This window comes from Hyperolius riggenbachi, chromosome 1, assembly GCF_040937935.1.
Source record: "Hyperolius riggenbachi isolate aHypRig1 chromosome 1, aHypRig1.pri, whole genome shotgun sequence".
In the NCBI taxonomy this organism is placed as follows: Eukaryota; Metazoa; Chordata; class Amphibia; order Anura; family Hyperoliidae; genus Hyperolius; species Hyperolius riggenbachi.
The window spans coordinates 448,233,964-448,254,057 of record NC_090646.1 but is presented as its reverse complement, the minus strand read 5'-3'; the positions used below and the strand labels follow the sequence as shown (position 1 = coordinate 448,254,057).

Genomic DNA, 20,094 nt, shown 5'->3' with positions numbered 1-20,094 from the left:
TCAATGGGGAGGTGAACTTTGAAAACTAGAAACACTTAGGCTGGTCAGAAAAGTGATGGAAAAGATGTTTCAAGGGGTCTAACTCCTGGAGGGGGCATGGCGGAGTGAGATAAACACCAAAAGTCCCGGGGAAAATTCTGGATTTGACGCAAAGCAGCGTTTTAAGGACAGAAATCACATTGATTGCTAAATTGCAGGCCTAAAGTGCTTTACAACATCTTGCATGTGTATACATCAATCAGGGAGTGTAATTAGAGTACTGCTTCACACTGACACACCAAACTCACTGTGTAACACACCACAAACAGCTGTTTGTGTTGTGATGGCCATGCTGGATGTCGAAATTGCTCTTCCTAAGTGATATCAGGTAATGTCTGACTGCCTTATCAACTTTCAATGGTTCTTTCTCTACCATTGTTAAAACTTACATCTATTTTTTTAAATACTTGTTCTGTTTGCTGTTCAGTACCTGCAACGAGAATCTTTTATGGAGGTAAAGTCTGCCATTGTGAGTGACCACGGGTAATGGACGGGGAATCAGGGTTCGATTCCGGTCCGGAGTGGGAGCCTGAGAACTGGCTACCACCACCGCACATCCAAGTAAGGACCCATTTGCTGTATAAGTAATGTACCTGCCGTGACTGTGCTTTGCAGACCAGGCATCTGTGGTCAGATGGACTCTTGACCCAGCGCAAGACGAACCAAATCGAAAGCATTTGCCAAGAATGTGTTATGGAGGGCAAGTCTGCCATTCATTTAACTGTGTGAAACTTCTATGGTACTTTCTCAGTAGCATGGTGACCATGGGTAATGGTCGGCAAATCAGGGTTCGATTCTAGTACGGAGAAGGAGCCTAAGAAACGGCTACCACCACCACACATCAAAGGAAGGCAGCAGGCACGCTGTGGGCAAAGGAGCAGGAACGGCTACCACATGTCCAAGGAAGGCAGCAGGCATGGCATGCACGTCCCGAGGTAGTGACCAAAAATAACAATACAGGAGGACTTTCGAGGCCCTGCTGTATATGACACTGATCGACTTTGCTACCTGTAACGAGAATCTGTTATGGAGGGAAAGTCTGCCATCCATTCAAGTGAAAGGTATGCACTGACTGCCAGGTATAATACAATGTGCAGTCACAGATGCAGCGAAAGGTATGCAGGGACTGCACACAGCTGTTTGTGTAGTGACGGCCGTGTTAGACTGGTGTGCACCATGACGAGAGTGCAGATGATGGCAGCTTTCCGGCCCATATGGTCGGGCTGAGGTAGCTAAATTTAAAGAACAATGACTGTCCAGCTGATAAAATTTGGTCTGTCCACAATGAACCAACAGCCTTATTATCTTGGGTGTGCCCCCCCCCCCCCCCGAGACACTCATATAGCCAGCGGTCATTGCTTCATTGTGATACACAAGCCCCTTCACCGCGCCAAGGGGAATTAGCACATGTACATGCCTTTTGTTTTGTTGTTGCAGCTGCAGTGCAGCCAGAAAAATTAGGCAGAAAAATTAGTATAGCGGCCGCTGCTCACAGCGGCCTTAAAAATTCAGGAATCCACCTAAAGTCCTGGACTCTGTTGGTGGTGGCAGAGAACGCAGTCAAGTGGCCTGCGGACAGAGGTGCTGTGAGGGGAGCGACTTAGTCTTGGGGCAGGCAGTCACACGGCGTGCAGGCAGAGATGCTGTGTGGGGGGATTGACTTAGTCTTGGGGCGGGCAGTAGGCCTCCGGGATCCATGCCTCATTCATTTTGATAAAGGTCAGGTACTGAACACTTTTGTGACTTAGGCGGCTTTTCTTCTCAGTGACAATGCCTCCAGCTGTGCTGAAGGTCCCTTCTGACAGGACGCTTGAGGCAGGGCAAGACAGAAGTTGGATGGCAAATTGGGACAGCTCTGGCCACAGGTCAAGCCTGCGCACCCAGTAGTCCAAGGGTTCATTGCAGCTCACAGTGTCTACATCCACACTTAAGGCCAGGTAGTCAGCTACTTGCTGGTCCAGGCGTTGGTGGGTGGTGGATCCGGAAGGATTAAGGCGAGGCGTTGGACTAAAGAATGTCCGCATGTCCAACATCACCATGAGATCGCTGGAGCATCGTGTCCTTGCCTGTGTGGACATGGGAGAAGAATTACTGGCAGTGGTACCTTTATTCTGTTGTGCTGTGACATCACCCTTAAACGCACTGTAAAGCTTAGTTGCCAGCTTGTTCTGCAAGTGCTGCATCCTTTCTGCCTTCTGGTGATTTGGAAACATCTCCACCACTTTGTGCCTATACCGAGGGTCTAGTAGCGTGGCCACACAGTACAGCTCGTTCCCCTTGAGTTTTTTTTTATACAGGGGTCCCTCAACAGGCTGGACAGCATGAAAGACGACATCTGCACAAAGTTGGATGCAGATGTACTATCCATCTCCACTTGCTCTTCTTCATTGATGACAGGTAAGTCCTCCTCTTCCCGCCAGCCACGAAAAATACTACGGGAACGTTGAGCAGCACAAGCCCCCTGCGATGCCTGCTGCGGTTGTTCTTCTGCTGCTGCCGCCTCCTCCTCCAAAGAAACACCTTCCTCATCATCCGAGTCTGACTTCTCTTCCCCACATGACTGTCCGCCACTTTGTGCCTATACCGAGGGTCTAGTAGCGTGGCCACCCAGTACAGCTCATTCCCCTTGAGTTTCTTTATACGGGGGTCCCTCAACAGACTGGACAGCATGAAAGATGACATCTGCACAAAAATGGATGCAGACGTAAAATACATCTCCTCTTGTTCTTCCTCAGGGACGTCAGGTAAGTCCTCCTCCTCCCCCCAGCCACGAACAATACCACGGGAATGTTGAGCAGCACAAGCCCCCTGCGATGCCTGCTGCGGTTGTTCTTCTGCTGCCGCCTCCTCCTCCAAAGAAACACCTTCCTCATCATCCAAGTCTGACTACTCTTCCCCACACGACTCTTCCTCCTCCTCCCCCCTCTGTGCTGCCGCAGGTGTTGAGGAAACATCTGATTCTGATGTAAATTGCTCCCACAACTGTTCCTGCCATAACTGTTCCTCTTCACGCTCCTCCCCAGCTTGATCCACCACTCTACGTACGGCACGCTCCAGGAAGTAAGAGCACGGGATCAAGTCGCTGATGGTGCCTTCACTGCGACTCACCAGGTTGGTCACCTCCTCAAACGGCCGCATGAGCCTGCATGCATTTCGCATGAGTGTCCAGTTGTTGATCCAGAACATCCCCATCTCCCCAGATTGTGTCCTTCTACTGAAATTGTAGAGGTACTGGGTGACAGCTTTCTCCTGTTCTAGCAGGCGAGAGAACATAAGGAGGGCCGAATTCCAGCGAGTCAGGCTATCGCAAATGAGGCGTCTCTCCGGCAACTTGTTTCTCTGCTGAATCTCGGCAAAGTGTGCCATGGCCATGTAAGACCACCTAAAATGCCTACACAACTTCCTGGCCTGCTTCAGGACGTCCTCTAAGCCTGGGAACTTTGACACAAATATTTAAATGACTAGATTCAGCACATGTGCCATGCAGGGTACATGTGTCAGCTTTCCCAAATTCAAAGCGGAAATGAGATTGCTGCCATTGTCACACACCACGTTGCCGATCTCCAGCTGGTGCAGGGTCAGCCACTGATCCACCTGTTTGTTAAGAGCAGCCAGGAGAGCTGGTCCAGTGTGACTCTCCACTTTGAGGCAAGACATGTCTAAGATGGCATGACACCATCGTACCTGGCATGCAGCATAGGCCCTGGGGAGCTGGGGCTGTGTAGCTGGTGAGGAGATTGCAGCACCAGTAGAATTGAACTGCCACTCAGCCAAGGAGGAGGAGGATGACGACAGTGAAGAGGATGTAGCAGGAGGAGAGGAGGTGGCCACAAATTTACCGAAGGCCTCCGAGTCTACCAGCTGGTAAGGTAACAGCTGGCAAGCTAACAATTCCGCCAAGCCAGCTGTCAGACGCCGGGCAAGGGGGTGACTGGCAGAAATTGGCTTCCTCCGCTTAAAGATTTCCTTCACAGACACCTGGCTGCTGTGGGCAGAGGAGCAGGAACCGCTCAAGGTGAGAGGCGGAGTGGAGGAGGGTGGCTGTGAAGGTGCAAGGGAGAAAGTGGCTGAAGATGATGCACCTGAAGGAGGAAGAGTAGAAGTTTGTGTCTTTTCTCCATGTGCCTTCGTAAGGCAGTTGTCCCTACGTGGGTGTTGGCCTTTCCACGGCTCAATTTTTGGAGGCAGAGAGAACAGATGGCATTGCTCTGATCTGATGTTTCTTTTAGGCAAAAGGACTCAGATTTATAACGCAATCTTGTAGTGCAAAAAATAGAAAAAAACTTTATTGACACATAGCAAAAAGGATCTTAAAAACAATTCTTAAGATATACAAAATTAGTCCTCATATAGAAATAATGAGCTGACAAGTACTGTAGTTTTGTAGTTTGGCTTAATCGATAGATAGTTGTAACCTTTACAGGCATACGTTTTAGAGGCAACAACACATGTTCGTTTCGGGCTTTTTTTACACAATGCAAGCGCCCTTCATCAGGCCGTAATATATAATTCTGCACGGCTCAACCAAGTAAAAAAGTAGCCAGGAAAATACAACAGCAACAGAGAAAATGTGGCGTCTGATCCAAGCAAACGCACACAGAGGCTTTCCCACTGGCCTGAAGCTGTGCCCAGGCTGCCACTCCGGGAAAACCTGTCACACACAGACAGGTACCGGACAGGCACAGTAACACTGCGTGCGCTCACGTAGGTGGGTGGGTGCACAGTGAACAACAGGTAGGTATATGCAGTGGGTATTACAATGTGCACCTGTCACACACAGACAGGTACCGGACAGGCACAGTAACACTGCGTGCGCTCACGTAGGTGGGTGGGTGCACAGGGAGGGAGGGAGTATAAAAAAAAATTAAAATAAACTCCTCTGATTGGGCCAAAATAGCATTGTATTGGATACAATGGGATTTTGTATCCAATGCAATGTTGCCTTTTGCTTCCTGGATTGCTGAGAGAAGTTGTGGCTGTTGAGCTGGAGAGGAGCTGGCTGTGATCTCTGTGATCTGTGAGTGCTTATCTAATCTTGATTTCTGCCTACCTGTTCTCGATTTTTGCCTGGACTTTGACTATTCTTTCTGCCTTCTGATTGGATTTGATTGATAACCCGTTGCTGATTTTGCCTGGACTTTGACTACTCTTTCTGCCTTCTGCCTGGATTTGATTGATTACCCGTTGACGATTTTTGTCTGGACTTGGACTACTCTTTGCCTGCTGCCTGCACCGACCTCTGCCTGGATTTACTATGGCATCATCCTCCAGAAGACGTCTCACCGTGGAAGCACTGGCGGAGTTGGAGGACAGCGATCTGCAGTCACTGGCGGACTCCAGTGACAGCGACGCACCTGGGGATCTGTCATCGGACCCAGATAGCGACAGCGACGCCATCACCAGCGACGTTAGTGATGTCCGGGTTTGATGCCCCATCGACCTTTCTCAGTCTCCGCCACCGCCCCCACGTTTCCCTTTTACTGGGGAGCCTGGCCTGAAGAAGGAGTGCGAGTGCAACCCCCTGGCATACCTGCAGCTTTTCTTCTCGGAGGCGGTTATTGAGAGGATAGTGGATAGTAATCGCTATGCGACCCAACAATTGGCTACTCCTCAAGGACCCTTTTCCAGAAGCAGGACCTGGGAGCCGGTAACAGCAGCGGATATTTGGCTGTTTTTGGGCCTGATCATTCTGCAGGGAGTGGTGGGGAAGCCCCTGCAGAAATGGTACTGGAGCACGAATAAGATCATTGCAACCCACTTCTTCGGTACAGTTATGTCCGAGTACCGTTTTTTCCTTATAATGAAATTTCTCCACTTTTCTAACAATGAAACTTTTGAGGAGTCGACCCACCCTGCTCCAAAACTAAAAAAAATTTGGGATGTCTACCAGATGGTGGTGGAAAATTTAAGGACCACGTATGTGCCACAGAGGGACATCAGCATGGACGAGAGCCTGATGGCCTATAAGGGGAGGCTGAGCTGGCTCCAATATATTGCTTCCAAGCGGGCCCACTTTGGCATCAAGTCATACACGCTATGCGAGTCAAGTACCGGATACATCTGGAATACTATTTTGTATACGGTAAAAGGCACAAAATTTTGTCCCAGGTTTAGCGAGTTTGGAGTGGCGACATCATCTGTATTGTCCCTTCTGGAGCCTTTGTTGGACAAAGGCCACTGTCTCACCACAGATAATTTCTATACCTCCCCTGAACTGTCTGAGATTCTTATAAAGCATAAGACTGACACCTATGGCACTGTTAGGGCTAACAGGAGGGAGATGCCGTCGGCCTTTGCCAAGCAGAAGCTGAAGACTGGGGACATAGCTGCTTGGCAGAAAGGGAAGATGTTAGCCCTCCGGTGGCGGGACAAAAAAGATGTCTGTCTCCTCTCTACTGTTCACGACACCTCCACTGTCCCCACCAGAACGAGAGGAGGAAAAGATATTGTAAAACCGCAGGTCGTGGTGGACTATAACCACACCATGGGTGGTGTGGACAAAGCTGACCAGGCGGTGACCTTTTATCCTGCTGTCAGGAAACAGCAGAAAAAGTATTACAAAAAGATTTTCCGGCACCTACTGGAACAAAGCATTTGGAATGCATACATTCTGCACAAGCAGGGAAGTGACAGGCCAGTGACGCACGCTGATTTCATCTGGAAACTGTGCGAATGTATCTGTCTAAGGTACCAGACTGCATCGGATGCCAGAGTTGGACGCCATGCCTCTTATGTGGTAAATCCGGAGCGCCTCACTGGCCGCCATTTTATGGAATACATTCCACCAACTCCCCAAAAAAATGCCCCAACTAGGACATGTCATGTATGCTGCAGCAAAAGCGACGAGAAGGGAAAAAGAATCAGGAAAGAATCACGATTCTACTGTCCAGACTGTGATGTTGCCCTGTGTGCAATTCCTTGCTTTAAAATATACCACACACGGGAGGTGTATTAGGAGTATATATGTACATACTGCATAATCTGCTGCCTTATTTGTACAGTTTTATTTCATATTATTGATAAATTTATTTACTTCAACAATTTTGTGTTCCTGACTTTTATTTATATGCAGAATGTCTACCACACTTTTATTCTGATGTATTTTGGTGAGTTAAGACTTAAAAATCGGAGGCCTAAAATTCATGAAAAATTTTTTACCGCTTTTGACTCCTAATTCCTGACAGAAATGCACCGCCAGGGAGGTTAAGCAAGCAAATTTTTCTCTTGGATAATATAATGATACATGCTAGGCTGGCTTCAGCATGTAGTGTTGGTGGTGGTATAGTGGTTAAGTGAGTTACCTACCACATGCTCAGACCTGGGTTCTATTCCCAGCCAATGTGAGTTGACTTTTGACATGTTACAAATCCTTAAGAAAGCTAATTTTTCTCTTGGATTGATCATAATGATACATGCTAGGCTGGCTTCAGCATGTAGTGTTGGTGGTGGTATAGTGGTGAAGTGAGCTACCTACCACGCACTCAGACCTAGGTTTAATTCCCAGCCAAGGTATGTAAGCTGTCTTTTGAAATACTGTAATTCCCTGGAAGACAAGACCCTCCTAGGGATTCCTGGTGTCATAAAGGCCTGCAATTAAACATTCAATGAGATTTATGACCTTAAAACACTGCTTTGTATTAAATCCAGATTTTTTCTGGGACTTTTGATGTGTATTTCACTCAACCATGTCTTCCTCCAGGTATTACACCCCTTGAAACATCTTTTCTATCATTTTTGCAGCCAGCAGAAATTTTTCAAAATTTTTAAGTTTGCCTCCCCATTGAAGTCTATTGCGGTTTGCAAAAGTTCGCGCAAACCGAACCTTCCGCGAAAGTTCGCGAACTGGGTTTGAAAACCGAAAATCGGAGGTTCGCGACATCTCTAATCAGAAGTTGCTTCCAGTTTGGCCGGGCTAGCAGCAGTGCACATGTGTACTAGTATGAGTCATGCTCCAGGCCAGGAGCACACTGCACATGTGTATGTGTATGAGTCTTGCTGTAGTAAGCATGCACAGAGCGCTCCCAGTCATGGGAACAGGATCAATGATGCACACCGCCAAAGAGGGAGATAGAGGTAAATAAAGGGAGCTGTGGGCATGAGGACTACTCCTTATACATGCCTTCTCCCCCATTCTAACAATCTTCTTTGCCTCGTTTATGCTTTAAATCATCTAGAACATAATTTATATCATCGTATGATATTACATTTTAACTACTATTGTCACGAATATAGAACTGCAACTGAATTCCTCTGAAGAAGCGGAAAATCTAAAGCCATGAAGCATACGTTAGGCCATTTAGTGCACTTTGCTATGACATGGATTTTTATATGCTGATGTTGCAATATTTGTTTTAAGACGTTTTTAATAAATGCTGTTTTATAGACATAACTGTATTGTGCATGGGCCTTTAAACCATAAAACGTTTGTTTCTTTCTTGGAATTATATAATCTTGGTGATGCATTTTTTAAAAGCAGGCAGTTACAAGTTCCTTCATGTTTGACTCATCAATTTATTTTCCCACCATGACTTTCAAGAACTTTTTCAGATCCAGGCCACTGTTGTTACGCTATCAACCTCATTCTAACTGTGTGTTAAGTCAAGTCATTTTGGTTATTTTTGTCGCCAATTTAAAAGTTGATCAGTGTACTGTGTCAGCACCAGAGGCTAACAGAGGTTTCCTTGTGTTGGTAATCTGGATATTTTTTGTTTTCAACATTAAGGTATTGTTGTCACCTAACCTGACCTTTTGCGAGTTTGAAACTGCCTCATTAATTGTTACTTTTAGCAACTTATTTCTCCCCATTCCTCAAGAGATCTGGGGCCTCCGCTTATATCAACTGTCTGTATTGCCACCAGTAAGGCAAGTCCAGGGTCATGAACCTTGTGTCACTCTACTGTTTGTCTTGGATTTATTATAAAAAAATGGTCTAAGAATAGATGCATGCAGCAATGTTTGGTATGGCCTTTTATGACCCAAATGAGGGTTCACACTTCCTACTGCATGGCAGACAATTTAAGACAAATCAAAGGCAGGATTGCTGGATCACTTAAGTCCTCTAGTATTCTACATCCCTGAAAAACATTGTTAAATCAAGCTCAAGGTATCATTTAATAGCACAGGTTGTATTGGGAAAACTATTTCCCTAGGTCATTACAACTCAATGAAGTGTTGGAAGGCTTGAGTGCTTACATTATCCTTTGGGTTATACTGCTAGCAATGTAAAGGCAATGGTTAGTGTTTTTTTTTGCATCCTTGTTTAATTAATTTACTATGTTTAGGAAAATAATTTGTTTATATGACATACATAAAATATTACAAATAAATGCATCTTTTTTTTTGCTCCTCCATTTGCACATTTACTTGTTAATATGTTGTGAGCAGAAGAGAGTGTCACTTTGCTATTGCAGAAAACACAATCTAAGGCCTCTTTCACAGTGAGACGTTAAAGTCGCACGTTATAAAAAATTATACCGCAGTCTAACGCACAGCAGTACAAAGTCTGTGCGACATTCACAGTGCACATGTTGCGCTGTGTGTAACGTGTAGCAATATTTAGAAAGTGCTGCATGCTGTGCGGTTAGCAATAAATTTGCTGCGTTGTGTGTTGCACATGCTTAGTAATTTTTTTTTGTAATTTAACGCATGCACCGTTTTTGTTCCATCAGTATGCGACGAAAACGACGCACCAAGAGACAGATAACGCAGTGCAAAATAACGTCCAATTTCATAACCTACAAGCGCTGCGTTAGGGGCAAGTTGTGGGACTTTAACGTCGCATCAAACGCAACGTACAATTGTGATAGAGGCCTTAAATTGCAAAGTACCCAGATTTGGTGGCTGGTAACTGGTATTTTATTTGCCTTTATCACCATTGCAACCAAAAAAGCCACTCAAACTAGGATGTGGAGCTTATGGCAAATACCACATTTTTATTAACAATATTTAATGTGTTCTTGGTTAAAAAAAAATATTTTAAGCATAACCTTACTTATTAAATAAAACACTTAAAGAGTATGCAGTGGCCTTGATTTCCTAAGGAAATTAACTTTGTGACAGTGTCCTGTGGCAACTTTCAAAATACTAGGCAAGAAGCAATGGACATAATAATGTAACTTTTGCAATGTTGGAACCATGGCCAGCTGCTACTTCAGATGTGTTTTGCTGCATTGAAATGAAAAGGAATGTACATTGCCCTTTATTATTGCCTGCCACAGTGTAGGCCAGATGGGGTCCACCTGCACATTTAACAAATACATGTGTGGTGGCTGGATGGAGCCATAAGTAAGTGCTGGTACGGTTTATGGAATGGAACCTCTGCAACCCCTTGGTAACACCTGCCTTTATGTGAGACAAGCAGGTAGTGGGACTTCAAAGTTTAACTTTAATTTTAAAATATTATTTAAAAATACTTAAAAATAGCATCGTAGAAATGCAATATAAACATATTATGAAAATAGTAGAAGAAGGCTAAACCGCTAAACTCAGGCATAGACAGAGCTGGACCTAGGCAGCCTGGACCAATGACAAGATGAATGAAAAAAGGAAGGTCCGCTTCAATGTCTTCCGAAATTTTATTAAGGACTTATCCCAGATTAGCAGAACAAACACAGAGCTGACATGTTTCGGACCCAATCTGGTCCTTAATCATAGCACAATTCTACAGCTCAAACACACAGTTAAAAAGGAAAAGGAAGGGGAGGGGTCAACCCAGAACTGCCCTAAAGAGGGAGGGACGGGTCGACACAAAACCATCTCTAATTAAAATTGCATAAAAACAAACACAATGGTATGCAAAAAATGTACATAAAATCTGTATGTAAAGAGCAAGTTTACAGTAAATGTAACATGTTGAGCTTAAGTCTTGGGAGCAAAAAATGAAAATATATGAATGAATGAAAAAATACAAAGATACAAAAGGAGGGAGGGCTTCTGGACACCAAAAAGGATCGCGTGTGAGAGGTCAAATAATAACGCAGAAAAGGTGGGTAAGCACGTATGGGAAAGAGAATGCTAGCAGAAGAAAACAGGCATTCAACCTGTAATCAAAGCCACGTCCCATCGGGCATTAAAACCCACTGGAGCTCTTGTCCCCATGCAAAATATCCACAAAGCCTCCCTCCTCTTGATTAGGGCCTGTAGGTCACCCAATATTTCGCTACATTAGAAATGTTAGACGTAATCCACCCCGCCCCACAGATAATGTTCAGCAATTCTAGCTCTGAGGGGTCTGGTGGTACATCCCACATACTGTTTATAGCATTTCTCACAGGTAACTAAATAGATGACATTTTTGGTGTTACAATTAATAAAGTGTGTCATGGGGAAACTCTGGCCATTAGCTATGGACTGTATACTCCGTGGTTGTTTGTGTACCATGCAATAATGGCAGGTAGAAACCCAACACTTATAAGACCTGTGGGAGGATAGCCAGGTGGAAGACTGAGATTCCCAGACAAACATGCTGGGTGAAAGTAGATGCCCTAAAGTGGGCGCAAGAATACTAGCAAATCTGACCTCTCGTCTGAGGAAGGGCTGTAAGTCCCCATCTCCCTCAAGAATAGGAAGATAATTTTTAATAATTTAAATAATGGACTGATTTTCTGCACTGAAGGTGGTGACAAAGACAGGCCCCTCCCCAAATGCCTGCCTGAGTGTTGCAGACCACACAAGATGTTCTCGAGAAATGGACCCTGCTCGTCGTTTGCCCTTCTCAATCATCCACCTAGGATATCCTCTCTCCCTCAGGCGCTCTGCCGCAATTCTCATTCCAAAGCAGTTGCAACGGAGCAATTACGGCGGGCCCAGATAAATTCTCCCACCGGAATCGCACGGATGGTATTCCCTGGATTACAACTGCCTGCTCTTAGGGTGGAGTTGCCTACACATGGTTTCCTGTAAGTTTTGGTTGTAATGGTATGGGAAACTGGATCCCCTGTTAAGGTGACATCCAAATAGTCAATGGACAGGTTTTGCCAGGTGTGTGTAAATTGTAAATTACAGCTATTATCATTCAGATAATCCAAAAACATCCTGGCATTATCCTGTCCACCCTTCCACACAACCAAAAGGTTGTCGATATACCTCCCATACCACGCAATACACTCCAGTAGACGGCCATCACCCCCAAAGATGTGGAACTGCTCCCACCATCCCATGTATAAATTGGCCAGGGACAGGGAGAATTTAGCTCCCATGGAGGCTTCACACCTCTGGAGGTAGAAAAAAAGGTGTGCTGCCGTTGAATACCTCCTGGCCCGCAATTACTTCATGTTTGATGGCACATCAAACATGAAGTAATTGCGGGCTAGGAGGTATTCAACGGCAGCACACAGGAAAATGCGTGTGTCGGATGTATAGTCCGAATATTTCTCCAGGTGAAATTGTAAAGCTGTCAAGGTCAGATGGTGGGGGATACAGGAATATCGGGCTTTAACATCTATAGCAAGCTAGCTACAATAACCTGTCCATCTAATACCCTCTAGACTAGACAACAAATGTTTCGTGTCTTTCACGTACCTTGGAAGTCTTTTCACTAGGGGCTGCAATATAGAGTCGACCCAATCACTGAGACGCTTCCCCAGAGAGCCAGTGCCCGCAACAATGGGCCTACCCTCCGGGGGAGCACCCGGTTTGTGAATTTTGGGAAGATGGTGAAAGATGGGTGTTTGTTCTGCTGATCTGGGATAAGTCCTTAATAAAATTTCGGAAGACATTGAAGCGGACCTTCCTTTTTTCATTCATATTATGAAAATGTTGTGCCATTGCTGATTAGGGATGCTTGTTCGGATTCCACAGAAGTCGTAATTTCCAATCAGATATCGGAATAACAAGGAGTTGCCTTCAGAGGGGTCTGAGGTTGATTTTGGTAATCAAAAGAGCCCTGAGACACAATACCGTCTATAAGATGAATTGAAAAACAAAAATATTTAATCTTTATGACACTTGAATATAATTTGCATAATAATTTGAAAGACAGTGTAAATATGGCAGCCTCCATAACACTCGCTTTACTTGTCCTTTAAAGCTTTAGATTGAATTGTGATTGAAATCTGTGATTCATCTTACTTGTTCTCTTAACTTTCTGCTTTTATGTGTTCATGTAGCATTGTAAGGGAACCCTCTTACCACTTGATTTCAAATATCAGGTTACAATTGAAATATAAAACAATAATAATAATAATATACATATTTACCATATGAGCCAAAACAGAGATGAGCCAAAAACTAGAGATGGCCTGAACTGTGCGCCGGCGGACAGTTCCCGGCAGGCTAACACATGGCGTGTTTGACCCACCCCCCATACATCATCATGGAGCCAAACTTTGACCCCTCTCCCTAGAGTCAGCAGGCACATGGCAGCCAATGAGCTATCCCTCCCTCCTGGACCACCCCCCCCCATAAAAACGCCAGCACAGCAGCCATTTTACACTCTGTCTGTGGCTGCTGTGAAGGAGTGTAGGGAGAGACCTATTCTAATAATAGGGATAGCGGTAGTTAGGCCTCTGTTCTGTGTCCCCATTGGAGTTTCTTGCTGCTAGTACAGCATCCTGAACACCTCAGAGCCCTTATAAGGGCTGGTACATTGGTTTTCTTGCTATTGTTATATTGCACTTCTGTGTGCCTACTGACTGTCCAGTGCACTGACTTAAGCTGTTGGACACAGGTGGGCACACTGCTGCTAGTGGTACAGTACCTTCCATAACAGCCCTTAAGGCCTGGTATATTGGTTTTTTTGCTATTGTTATATTGCAGTTCTCTGTGTCTAGTACACACATTAGCCAATGGAGACCGGTCTGCTGGTCCTGGTAGTGCACCGACTAGATAACCCAATAATCCCATTTAACCTCCCTGGCGGTACATTAAAAACCGCCAGGGGGCAGCGCTGCCGTTTTTTTGCTATATTTTTTTTTAAATCATGTAGCGAGCCGAGGGCTCGCTACATGATAGCCGCTGCTCAGCGGCATCCCCCCAGCCCCTCCGATCGCCTCCGGCGATAGGCGATCAGGAAATCCCGTTCAAAGAACGGGATTTCCTGGAGGGCTTCCCCCATCGCCATGGCGACGGGGCGGGATGACGTCACCGATGTAATGGACGTTGTGACGTCTAAGGGAGTCCCGATCCACCCCTTAGCGCTGCCTGGCGCTGATAGGCCAGACAGCGCAGGGGTCTGGGGGGGGGCTGTATGGCGGCGCGGATAGCGGCGAGCGAGCGCGGGGCGGTGGTGATCGATGTGCTGGTGCAGCTAGCAAAGTGCTAACTGCGTCCAGCAAAAAAAATTACGCAAAACGGCCCAGCAGGGCCTGAGAAAACCTCCTGCGCGGCTTACCCCAAACTACGTTCAGGGTTACCGCCAAGGAGGTTAATATCTGGCCACTACTGCCCCCTGTATAGGTCCTATATTATGATGTGATTATTTCAGATAGTACATAAACCTATCGGTCACCTGACCTGCGCGAAGTGGCATGCAGTTTCCAAAAATAAAAATAAAAACAATTGAGTGAACCACTACTGGCATTATCTGGAAGTAGTAGTAGTATACACTACTACCCCCTGTACAGGGCCTACATTGTGAAGTGATTGTTGCAGATAGTATATAAACCAATCTGCGTGAAGTGGCATTCAGTTTCCAAAAAAATAAATAAAAACAGCTGAGTGAACCACTAATGGCATAATCTAGTATCCACTACTACCCCCTGTTTAAGGCCTCACAGGCAGGGCCTATATTGTGAAGTGATTTTTGCAGGTAGTACACACCCATCTGTCACCTGACCTGCGTGGAGTGACAATCAGTTCTTCACTAGCAGGGTATTTATGTTTGCTATTTTAATATTGTGTAATAAAAAAAATGACAGGCAGAGGCAGGCCACACCACGAGGGTTGTATGGGTCATGCTGCTGTGATTTCCTGAGGCCCTAGAATATTGCCCACTATTCAGGGGGCACGTTCCCTGGACTCAAACACAAAATGCTGATGACATAGTTGACTGGCCTACACAGCACACCCCCTCTTCTACCACTTATAAAAGGAACCTTGCCACAATATCCTCATCCTGCTCTGATATGGCACCCCATGATGTACCACTTGCTCCACCAGCCCTGGACATCTAAGGGCAAGGGCCTTACAGACCTGTTAGTGCTCAATCTCACATAGATGAATGGTTGCGTAACAAGTTAGCATGGAGGACTTCAGAATAAGCAAAAAAAAAAATTAGCCCCCAAAATTGTGTAGTTATGCATAGTCTGCAGGAGTGATTTCATTGTCTAGGGTCAATAGGTTACATGCAATGGCCTACAAGGGGTTAGGCTACACACCCACACTGGTCTGCTCAGTGCAGTACACGTGCAGCCCTGAACACTTAAAGGCAAGGGTCTTACAGACCTGTTAGTGCTCAATCTCACGCGACTGAATGGTCACGGAACTAGTTAGCCTGGGAGCATAAACCTATCTGTCACCAAGTGTCATTCAGTTCCATAAACATTTTTTTTTAAAATCTTCATTGTTTTTCTAAAGTATGCTTGATCTGGCCATAGATCAGCAGCATGACCAAGCACAGGAAGAAAAAGAGTTATGGCCACAATCACCACTAGAAGGAGCCTTGTCACATGTTAAAAACACATAATTTTGATACATAATAACAAAATACATATTTTTTTTTTCTAAATTAACTAAATTTTTGTATGTTATGTACTGTGTATGCCATGCCAAAATCGTTCTCACCTTTGCTGCAGCGGCTGCAACAAACAAGTTTTACAAAACCAGATAAAAGTATTATGCCTTCTGCTGCTGCAGCTTCAACATTTTTTTTAAAATAGAAAAACTAAAGCTCTTTGTGGTTGTTTGCAGTGCAATAAATGCAGCGTTTGGTCTGTCAGTGTGAACCGGGCCTAACCCTTACACTACCTGATCGACATCTACACATGCTGAATGTTTTAAAGCACATTATTCCACAAATTTAGGAATGTAATGTGATTTCTGCCCTTTAGAGATGAAAATACGACTCTGCATCAACTACATCATTTTGTGTGCGACTTTTGACATGGATCCCCCTCCGGCATGCCACAGTGCAGGTGTTAGCCCTTGAAACAACTTTTCCATCACTTTTGTGGCCAGAAACAGTCCCTATAGGTCTAATTCTCCTGCCCATTAAGGTCTATGGCGGTTGGCGAACGTTTGTGGCAAATTGTTTGCGACATCTCTAATGAAAACATCAAAAAAGTCTTAACAGTTTTCAGACTATTTCAAAAAGGCAGCTCTCCATGCATGTCTCTAACAGATAAGGGCATAACTCACAGCTACGACTTAAAGTGGAACTTTGGATGGTATGTATACATGTTTTAGCTTATTGTGAGTGTTGGTAACCTTTGGATATTATACTACCTGCTACCCCCGCATTTCATTGATTGTTCTTGTGTAGCCACCCCAATCTAACCCCATTAAGGGTTATTTTAATTGTCTTCCCTGATTTTCCCTATAGTGATTTTTGTGTCTTTTATCCTTCTTGTGGTTCATAATAAAAGTGATGAATATACATTTTCTGATGATGTAGAATTAGTTGTTTATAATAAAGTTCTGAATATTTTTGGATGATATACAATTGGTGCATTGTGAGTTCTTTTCTTCCCCTTTTCTAGCTTTGGGGTCCTTGACATAAATATTGTGAGAATGGAAGCAAAGAAATATTATTGGCTGTTTGTGGCTCTGCCTCTTTAGTGAATTTGAATGCCAGTCAGCCAATGACCAACAGTACCAGTGTTGAGGCCTCATTAAGAATGGCAGCAATGTAAATATTCCCTTGGAAAATCAATAGGCAAATATTGATTGGCTGTTGTAAGCTCCACCCATTTTACTGAATTTGAACCCCAGTCACCCAATGACCAACTATGTCAAATTTTAGATCCCTACCATTAGCGGTTAAATGAATAGCTGAAATTTGATTGGCTGTTTTATGATCTGCCCACTTTCCCTGAATTTTTCACCTCGGTCACCAAGTGACCAATCGTGTCAAGTTGGGGACTGTGGCTTTATTACAGTGAGAATGGTAACCTTTTACATTTCTTCCATTGATTTGAATAGGTAAAATCTAATTGGCTGTTTGTGGTTCCACCAAGGTGGGCAGGGGGCCACGAGACCCCCATAACATATCATCCCAGGCAGGTAGTAAGGGATCTGTATATCAAGTTTTGTTGAAATCGGTCAAGGAGTTTTCGAGTGATTGCGGTACATACACACACACACACACACACACACACACACACACACACACACACACACACACACACACACACAATTTTAAATACATAGATTAATACAAAATATTCTACTGTATAAAGTAAAGATATAAAAAATACTTTCACTCTAACTAACAGATTAATTGCTATCTGTTAGCTCACCCTCACTTTTTTGTGGCTTTAACAAGGAACTTATCCAATGACAGTTGCTTTTGCCTACTTTTGAAGATTTCACGTAAATATGACATTGTACAGTCCAGTACAATCCAGCAGTGTAAATGGGAGAAGATTGGCTCAGTTTTAATGATGTGACATACTGTATGCATACTTTTTTTGCACAATGCGTGGTATAGTGCGTAACCAGTGTTAGTGTACAAATAAAATTGCTGTGTACTGCCTGAAATTGTATCACCATTTAGTGAATATGTCCCCCTTTCCCTAATACCAGCTCCTCAGATGTAGCTTGGTGCCTTCCAAAAAGCCTATGCATCGAACTATTCTAGAAATCCCTTCTTATACAATACAATACCAATAACATCTGTAAAGCACTTTTCTCCCATAGGACTCAAAGTGCATAGATATGTTTCAGATCAATACAAGGTTGCTGGCTTCAAGTGTTAAACCTTCATGCCCTTCAACATATGCTAAAAGTTCTGACTGGTTCAATATTGTACTTGAAGCTCTGTTGTGGTCTTATTATTGCCTTTTAACAACCAAAACTGAAAAATGTAGGTGTAACACAAACTCTTTAAAAAATCTTTAATATGTTTATTATTATATTAGTCTTTATGTGAGACAAGATATGCCTAAATCTGGCTGCATTGTGTTTTTAACAGATGTTTTAGGAAACAGAGCCCAACAGAGCTCAGTCATGGACAAAATGAGCCGGGATCTTCCTGTAAGCATAGAGTTTAGCTTCCATCTATCCATTAATACTAATTGATCCTGAATGCTAAAACAGAAAAAGGTCAAAGTGGGATGAAAATAGATTGGAATCCTCCATTAATAAAAAGCACAGCAGTTAAAACAGAAGTGGGACTGAAAGAGCATAAAGTTGTAGTGATCTATAAACCCATTCTAAGTATTCCCCAGTATGTTCTGTGGCATGCATTATTTATTAAATTTGTTGCATCATAATATTTAAGGGAACTCCTCTGACTATTTATAATGTTTTGTGGCACTTGTAATAAAAAAGACATTTTATAAAATCCCACCAGTCGTCTTCATAATGTAGTTTTTACTGACCTCATTAAAACGAATCATTCACAAACAGGCATTTTTAATAACCTGAATCTCTACTCTGAAATTTCTCCCAGGACCTCGACACATTGTTGTTTTGCAGAATGGATTTCAGCAATGTGTGTCAGTTTGCAATATGCAGGGACAACACACAATGGATAGACTGCACTGTTGCATGGCCATACCTATGCATTGTGCAGCAGTGCATTTTGACAATGCACTGCTGCATGCATTTTGAGTGCAACATACAATTTTTACATTCAGTATAAGTGGAATGTGGTCAGTGCTTTAACCACTTACCGACCGCACGCTTATACCGTGCGTCGGCAAAGTGGCAGCTGCAGGACCAGCGACGCAGTACTGCGTCGCCAGCTGCAGGCTGATTAATCAGGAAGCAGCCGCTCGCGCGAGCGGCTGCTTCCTGTCAATTCACGGCGGGGGGCTCCGTGAATAGCCTGCGGGCCGCCGATGGCGGCTCGCAGGCTAAATGTAAACACAAGCGGAAATAATCCGCTTTGTTTACATTGTACGGCGCTGCCGTAAGGCAGATCGGCGATCCCCGGCCAATCAGCGGCCGGGGATCGCCGCCATGTGACAGAGGACGTCCTGTCACTGGCTGCACAGGACGGATAGCATCCTGTGCAGCCCGGATCACTGGGGGGACAGGTAGGAGAGGGAGGGGGAGGGAATGTCGCCACGGAGGGGGGCTTTGAGGTGCCCCCCCCCCCCCGCAACATGCCACCAGCAGGAGCGATCAGACCCCCCCTGCACATCATCCCCATAGGGGGGAAAAAAGGGGGGCGATCTGATCGCTCTGCGTGCCCGCTGATCTGTACTGGGGGCTGCAGAGCCCACCCAGCACAGATCCCATCAAACAGCGCTGGTCCTTAAGGGGGGGTAAAGGGTGGGTCCTCAAGTGGTTAACAGTGAGCATTTTGAAAAGACAAGATGTAACATATATATCACACTTTTCTCCTGGCAGACTCAAAGTGCTTCAGATCTGCAGCCATTTAGGGAGCCCTCCACGGGTGACCAGTAGCACTAAGGAGCCTTGCCCAAAGACTCCTTTCTGTTTTTACATACTAGATGAAGCTGGGATTAAACCCCGATCAAAGGCTCAAATCCTTCATCAAACGTAGCATCCTTAACTAGCACACTATCTAACTTGAATACATCCTAAGATAATTGTGGACAGTGAGGTGGGAGTTTGTTTATCAATACGGAGGTAGGAAGATGCATAGCACATTCTAGGGGCTGGATAGGACCAGTTGACCACCATCCACATATGTGGCAAAACCCTCTTTACACAAGGGAGTGTTGGATATACAGTCATGTCCGAAATTGTTGACACCCCAGAATTTTTTCTGGAAAATCAAGTATTTCTTACAGAAAAGTATTGCAGTAACACATGTTTTGCTATACACATGTTTATTCCTGTTGTGTGTGTTGGAACAAAACAAAAAAGGGAGGAAAAGAAGCAAATTGGACACACCGTATATACTTGAGTATAAGTCTAGAAATGTAGGTCTGACTCACTAAATAAAAGTTTAGGGGTTGACTTATACACGAGTCACAGGCAACATTA

The 20,094-nt window shown here is 44.7% G+C and overlaps 1 protein-coding gene across 1 annotated transcript; it reads left to right on the top strand.

Annotated features, from left to right (window-relative positions):
- The first annotated feature begins 5,293 nt into the window (after positions 1-5,293).
- On the top strand, positions 5,294-19,661 carry LOC137524156 (piggyBac transposable element-derived protein 4-like). The gene is made up of 3 exons (XM_068243768.1): positions 5,294-5,446; positions 5,489-6,775; positions 19,596-19,661. The coding sequence occupies exons 1-3, from the start codon at positions 5,294-5,296 to the stop codon at positions 19,659-19,661; spliced, it is 1,506 nt and encodes a 501-aa protein (XP_068099869.1).
- Positions 19,662-20,094: the final 433 nt, after the last annotated feature.

Coding starts and splice junctions, on each gene's coding strand:
- LOC137524156 (XM_068243768.1), top strand. CDS start 5,294: ATGGCATCATCCTCCAGAAGACGTCTCACCGTGGAAGCACTGGCGGAG. Junction 5,447..5,488: donor GCGACGCCATCACCAGCGAC/GTTAGTGATGTC, acceptor GACCTTTCTCAG/TCTCCGCCACCGCCCCCACG. Junction 6,776..19,595: donor GACGCCATGCCTCTTATGTG/GTAAATCCGGAG, acceptor TTTACATACTAG/ATGAAGCTGGGATTAAACCC.